Below are 7,627 nucleotides of genomic sequence, written 5' to 3' on the forward strand. Positions count from 1 at the left end.
TTTCTGATAATTTCAATTTTAAAATCCTAATAAATTATTCTAAAGCGTTTGATTCTGACTTGTTTTTTTAATTTTTATTATAGAGTTGAAATTGATATGCAGGCACACTGACGTCACACCAGTTGACCAACACTTGCACGCAATCTTAAATCCAACAGTGGACTTTCTCTCAGGCTTCGTTCAGACTGCAGGCAAATCCAATTTGTTTCTCAAATCAGGTCTTTGACAGAAGCAAGTTATTTGCAAGTGATCAGATCAGATTTGTGTTTTCTAGACATCGGCGACCTATCTGTGTGTTTTGCTGTGGTAACAACATAGGCGTCAGTAACAACGTGACTATGCTGGTGTCCAACATGCAAGACTCTCTGGTATACATTGCACTTAGGGGGAAGCAGTAATAAGTGAATGCAGAGTGAAAGTCCCAGCAGAAGATGTATTTTGTACTGCTGTTCTTAATGTCTTCTGCAGCGCTCTTCTATAGCAGCATGGATTCTTCTCAGCACTTCAACACTTGGATTGGAATCTCATTTCAAACCCTCCACATGATGTTTGGAACACATTTGCATAAATTGCATTTCATCAGTTGTTTTGCTGTCGAGACTTTCCAAAATCAATCTGGATATGATCTGGATATGCCAAAAATAAAACAGGATTTGGATTGGCAGTCTGAACATGGCCTTATGCAATTTAAATCCTCCCATTATGTAGGATTTGAACATTTCTGACTTTGGAGACACCAAGTGGAAGTATTCAAAACGACAGGCCTTCCCCTGGCAGATTTGACCCGAGGATACACAGCTCTCACACCAGAAGAGTGATATTCAGCAATCTGAATGTGTGACCCGAAGACAACGGAGACACATTCTTTGTTCAGAAAATTCAGAAAAGAAAAAGTCAGCGCTTCATTTTGACCATAGTTGTTTGCAAATATGTCAAAAAAAGAAGAAACCCTATTTCTGTCATCAGAGAAATCTCTCAAAACAAAGTGTAAACCAAATACAGGATCCCTTTCTTACTATAAAATGACTGAGAAATTACGTGAAAAGCAACCTAAAGAAGATAAATGTCAATTTTAAAGAGTAAAAAGTTCTAACAAGACATTCAAGAGGTAGTAAATGTGTAAGGAGGACATGTGAAGTCTAATAGTTTCAACTGTGTTTTCAGCAGTTTTAAATTGGAGTGTAACTATTCCAGACAAAACACAAAGACAGAGAGAGGAACATGGTACAGCAGAATATCTGACCTACTGTGTTGACAACATTCATAGATGTTACACGGCGCTGGACCGTAGACAGGGATCCTCTCCGTGTGTCAGCATGTTGTGCCAGCAGTGGTAAATAGAGTCTGATCCCTCACACTTCGTCTCAGGGCAGCGTCCTGGATGGAGGCCAGCGGGGCTGGTGATCCTCTCCCACCTCTCTCCTGTTGCCTCTCTCCCCACAAACTTTGTTTTTCCAGCTTTGAAAGAGGACCACCACTTAACATATCAGACTAATCAACCAGACTTTTGAACTTCAAACAAGTTTGTCAGAAGTTGGATTTAAACTGGCATTTCGGGATCTACTTTTTCGCAGCCTGTTTGTAACTTTTTTAACCGTCTCTAATTTCTAGAATTTTCACTCCTCTGACTGCGTCTTTTCTTTTCTGTCAGGTACAATGGCTCTAGGCTCTAAAAATTCCCTGAGTGGGAGTGTATGTTTGGACCACGGTTCTACAGAGGAACCTCCACCTCCGCTCCGCAGCTACCTTTGTTTGACTATTTTCACCTGCTTTTGTCCGGCATACCCCGTCAACATTGTGGCCTTGGTCTTGTCTATCATGGTAAGCGTGGCATTTCCTGAATATACATCATCTCACGGCATGCAGATGTACAGCTGTCATTGAGGAATGAAATGCATCAGAGAGAATAGAAACAAGTTCTCTCTTCAGGTTGTTTACTGTGTTTCAGTTACACACTGTTGTGAATTAATGTGTTGGACACCTGTTCTGCCCATCAAAATAAACCTACTTCATCCTCCATTTTGGAAAATGAAACAAAATGAGCATGTTGCAATCTGATGATAGAAACATTCAGTTTGAGGCCAAACTACAAACGAGACTGATGTTTCCAGTAATCTGTCTGCAGACCCGTTCAGTGTTTCAACATTTAACATGTGACCAGGTCCCAACAGGTTAGAAAGCTTTAGATGACGCTTTAAAGCTTCCAAAATCTGGTTAGTTCAAAGGGATTATTTGCAAATTCTGGACTAAAGCCATTAATTGGCTTTTTTCATTTCTGGGACTGATCAGATGCTCAGCGGGTTTGTTAGCGACACCGTCTTTGAAGTAAAATCCTCGAACGTATCGACAGAGTTGTATGTGTAACACAGTGATTTCTTATTGTCAGTCTAGGAACAGCTATTATCAGGGTGACTATGATGGGTCGCGGCGGCTGGGCAGGAACGCTCTTTATGTTGCTGTTGCCTCCGTCGTCATTGGCCTCCTCATCATCGCTATCTCCTGCATCGTTCATTTCACCACTGTAAGACACTCTCCCAGGGTTGGGCAGTATGACAGTATATTGTGACCGTTAACGTGTGGGTCAATTGTATTCAAATTATCATTGGGAAAATGGCATTTTTAAAAATAAAAATACGTTTGCAAAAGGGCATTTGAAATAACACGGCACGTGAAATAATATTAACTTTCATTCAACTCTGTTATTATGAATATAAAAGATGATGGACAGTGTTTCCCTGACCAGTCATATTGTGTTGTTGTTGCTGCTGTTCACATTCCTCCTGATGCAAATAAAAAAAAATGCACTCCAGCAATACACAACTGTTTTCCCTTTTTAAATCATCTCTGCCAATAGATAATGAGTTCGGTCACGTGTGTGCGTGCATGCGTGAGCATCTCTGTGTCTATCCACAACTAATCTCGCATTCTGCTGCACCAGACTGCAGGATATTCATGGCTGCATGCTCAAGCACCTCTCACGGTTTCAGTGAGTCACACTTTCTCAAAACACCTTCCATTGCCTTGTTATTTACTGCCTTTGATTGGCTCTTGACTCCTCACTCTCCACTCTTAATTAACCAGACCCTGGCTGGTAGGGGTTGCCAGTTATCACACGGCTGAGTGCATTGCCATAACTCATTCGCAGAGATGCAGACTGTGTTCGAACGTGTACACTAACGTACTGCATACTACATTCTCAATCAGTATGTGCCACATAAGTCTAATCGTATTTGCAATATGTATGATGTAGCACATTGTTATGCAAGACAAAATATGTGATCATACCGTGTAAATAAAAGTAAATTGTACATTTTATGATATGACTCTGGCAAATGTGTCTCCTGTGGGTACCTCATTTAAAAGATGTTCTTTAATGTCCTTCTGTTTGTGTTCCAGGGGGATTTTTAATGTTGTGGAAGTAGAGAGAGGGGGAGAAAACTGTGGATGATAATGTCTGGATGGGCTCAGGTGGTTCGTTTACACGGTGCCATCTGCCAATGAAAGGACTGTGGCTCGCCTCATGTTCACTTCAATCTGTACATCACTTCCTCTCATGTTTAATATTCTTCATGTGGACAATCAAGGACTATACAACGTGGTGAATGTGTACATTTCAGAAATTAACGTCAGTAATGCTTTGAATTAAAAAGCAGCTTTCTACAAATGTGAGGGAAGCCATTGATAAGATTTTGTTGAGCTGTGACCCCAATTTGAGAAATGTGTTTTCAGTGTTGTATTTGATCTAGAATGATGACAATATATTGTCTATAACTTGATCACAATACCTATTTATCCATGAAAGAAATACTTTTAGTTCTGCTAATACTATGTTATTAAGTTATATTAAAAATAATGAGTAATTATATTGATATTTCCTGCTACAACATTTCTATTCATTGTTATTATAATGTGTCATTAATGAATTGAGTAATAAAATAACTTTGGTGTGTACAGAACCAATTGTAACAGAGAATTTAAAATGTTTTAATGCTCTTTAGCAAACTCCTTATTAATCAGCTCTAAACATTTCTAGATTATTTCCTGCTGCACATCATGATTGTGACTGAAAATGTATGTATAAACAAACCTGTCTTTTATTAATTTGTATTCCTAAATTCCTTTCTTGCTGTAAAAAAGGACTCAACTGATTTTATTTCACTTAACTTGTTGTAAATAATACGACTCGGTCTGCAGCTTCTTCTGTGGATAAGAAGGCATCTTCTTAAAGTGAGAGTTTGTAACCTTTAAAGAGGAAATACACATCTCACACATACAAAGTTACATTCATAAGCAAAAAACTAACTATTTATAATTGATTCCAGTCAGGGCTTTAATTGCTACAGTCACAGGTGGTCTGGTATGACCAGTAGCTAATGGTGGCTAATGGCTAATGTTAAAGTGTTCGGTTAGTTTGAGTCATTTCACTGACTTTGTTACCTATTTCCACTTGTGCTACGTTTATAAGTTTTAGCATTTAGCATGATACATATTTGTCACTTGTGGTTGATGCACAGCAAAAGTTACAAAGTGTAACTTTAAAGTACAAAACATGACCTTGATGTTGTCATCTCAAATGTAGCTATTTGGAGTGATACTTCAATTTCTAACAGAGAGCCTGCTTTACAAACTTGGGTCTGAGGTTTGAAAGACGTGGGCATTTAGCAGGCAGCAAGGGTCTAATAGAGACACCACTTAATTGCAGTACGGGAAATATAGGATCCAGCAGTTATGTAGTTTGACCCATACCCATAACTTAGCCTTTGCAGCTTACGTTTTTTCAAATCTGTCTCTAACTAAAAACAATGTCACCATTTCTTGGCAAACGCAGGGAATATTTCACGTTTGATTATTGTAATCTTTCTATCGACAGAATTAGGCTGTTCCTTCTGTGATACACAATGTTTCCGGTGTGGACGGACATGCCATGGCTCTTGGCTCCGGACGTTGCCAAATTTCGCACAATATTCATATCATATCATATAAAAGTAAACACAAACCAAAAGATCACATTACATATTAAGTCTTTGATATTTGATGCACCTGTTGCTGTCATGGGATGTGGTGCAGGGGTAGAGCAAAGACTCAAGCGCAGACACTGGAGACGAGGTGGAAGGCAAGGTTAATTTACTGGCACTAAAGTGGACAAAAACAGGAACCAAAAACAACTCCAACAGGGAGCGCGAAAAATACAAACTGAAATGAAAGGCAAAGTCCAAAAGACCAAGTCCAAACCCTGGGACGTGGCGGGAACCAACTTGGAACACGGCGCGCGCGCGCGCACACAGGGAAGCAACTAAACGATCCGACAAAACAACAGGGGAGCAGGGGAGTTTATATAAGAGGGGTTGACAGAGGGAAAACCCAGGGGCAGGTGATTGGGCACAGGTGTAGAGAATGAGGACAATCAGGAAACACACTCAGACACACAGGAGGGAGCCGGGAGGAGACCAGGGGCGGAGCTACAGAGACAGAGACACAGAGACACAAAGGGGTAAAGCTTAAACCGTGACAGTTTAGACTCTTAGACCCCTCACACCTTACCCCTCTTTTAACCTTTAAAATATGCTTCAAGAATTATGTACAGAAACAAACTTCAGCCCATTTGTAATAATTCATTACATTCATTTAGAAACATATTTCTAACCCTTAAGTACAACCTGTCTTGCTAGGACATTTTCTTGTAGTTTGATATGTCATAGTATATCCCTCACTAAATATAGAAAATGTACGACCCCTCTGTGTTGCAGGTTGCCCAGCACGTCACATGGTCAAGCAGAACTGAGCCTGTTGCGAGGTAACTGTGTGAAACGTGTCATAAAAGGCAGGGAGGAAATACAGGGATGATTCAGATTGGTTCAAGCTGGAGGGTCCTGATCCTGTGTGTTTCATTCAATCTCATCTCAGACCTCATCTCAGTATTTTCATTGTTGCTATTGAACAACAACACTTTCAGGCTGTTTTCATCCCTTTATTTTAACAGCTCTCCAAACAATAACCTTCCTGGACGGAGCAATTAACACCTACATGTCATAAACATAAAAACACAACATGTTTGCGTTGCCTCTGATGTAACAGGCCTGCTGCCAAGTTTCTGCAGCTATTCTAATGCACTTGGACAAATTAGTTTTGGCAGTAATCTTGTACTATTATCTTCCGTTACTTGAAAGAGAAACGCAGCGCGTTTGTGGCGCCACCTCTTTGATGTCACACCAAAGCAAGACTCGAGAGAACGAGATGAAAAATGAAATGAGTGCAGGGATTAGGCGACTTGAAAGCGCCTCGTGAGAATACTGGTGATCAAGGTGGACTTTGTGACAGGAAACGGATTACCTCACGCTATAATGATCTCCTTCGAATGCAAAATTCACACAAACAAAATAAATGAATGTAGTGTGAATGAATTCATGCAACATTAAAGATAATCTGATTTCCAGCATTGTGAGACAACTGCGTTTTTTCTTCTGTACCAGAATAATGAATTAGATTCTTTTCTTGCTCGCAATCAAAGCACCGGCTCACCTGAAGCTGAGCTGTTGTGTTGCTAGCTGCACTGTAGCCCAATACATTTGGAGAGCACACCATGACTCACATGAAGTGCTCATAAATAGGCCACTCAAAGCAGCTGCTTCCATTAGCACAAGATAGAGCCTCCACGCGTACATATCCCATGACACATTCCTTCCAGGGAGCAGCAGTTTGATCCAGTTTGAATACATGAAAGAGGATAACTGTGGGAATGATGCACAGCAGGGAGGGAGCAGAAACATGCATTCAGGTACCTGATAGCCACGAAACTAAAAGTTTATTATGAATACAGATTGTGTCCACATTTAACAAACTAGTTTACTCAAGCAGCATTAATAGATTTTTTTTTTGGACACTTGGGGGCAATGAAATGAGGTGTAGAGGCCGCAACATCAGCATTCATTTGGAGGCATGTTTGTGACCACTTGACAACTGCTGCTGCTAACGTGTTTGGCCCTGAAAAAGAAATATGGCTGCTGAATGCTCCACTATGGTCATCAACTAGCCTTTAACCTTGTCCGTCGACCGTTTGGTGCTGGGCAGGTAGTATACAGTGGGTTTTTAAAGCTGGATCAGGAAATGGCACTGACGAGAGATGTGAGAGTAAACCAAAACAGTAAAGCAGCGGGCCTGAAAACCAACACAACTACAAAAGTGCACTCAGTTGAATGCACAACTCTTGCCAGGTATGTCTACCTCTCCCCTCCCAAACTAAGAAGAGTTGTATGTCACTCAATTGTCCCTCCCGGCTCCGTTACAGTCAAGATGGCGGCAAAGGTAATACAAATAGGGATGTATTCGTCTTATATTGAGCCTAGCTTTAGTGGAACATATCAGAATGGAATTAATCTGAAGATGTTCCAATTCAAAATAAGACCAAACTTTTGTTCCGTTTTTGAACCAGGACAAAGGCCAAAATGTGGCTTGCAAAAACTAGGTAAGCCTTGTTTTGGCCTATAGCCGATTCTTGGAAAATGCATTTAGCTACTGAAGAAGTTATCACTACGGATCTCCAGTAGTATGCAAGTTTAGCCCTGGACAGACGGATTTGATGCACTGCACGCATGCACTCACAAATGATCGGATGCAAAATCTCCACACA

The 7,627-nt window shown here is 40.6% G+C and overlaps 1 protein-coding gene across 1 annotated transcript; it reads left to right on the forward strand.

Moving 5' to 3' along the window:
* Nucleotides 1-1,462: 1,462 nt before the first annotated feature.
* Nucleotides 1,463-3,408, forward strand: LOC306715867 (transmembrane protein 233; the record flags this gene model as incomplete). The annotated part of the gene is made up of 3 exons (XM_079186345.1): nucleotides 1,463-1,821; nucleotides 2,387-2,521; nucleotides 3,397-3,408. Exons 1-3 carry the CDS (start codon nucleotides 1,657-1,659, stop codon nucleotides 3,406-3,408), a joined length of 312 nt encoding a protein of 103 aa, XP_079042471.1. The 5' UTR covers nucleotides 1,463-1,656.
* Nucleotides 3,409-7,627: the final 4,219 nt, after the last annotated feature.

The sequence above is a fragment of the Pholis gunnellus genome, assembly GCF_910591455.1.
Source record: "Pholis gunnellus genome assembly, chromosome: 3".
Classification (NCBI taxonomy): Eukaryota; Metazoa; Chordata; class Actinopteri; order Perciformes; family Pholidae; genus Pholis; species Pholis gunnellus.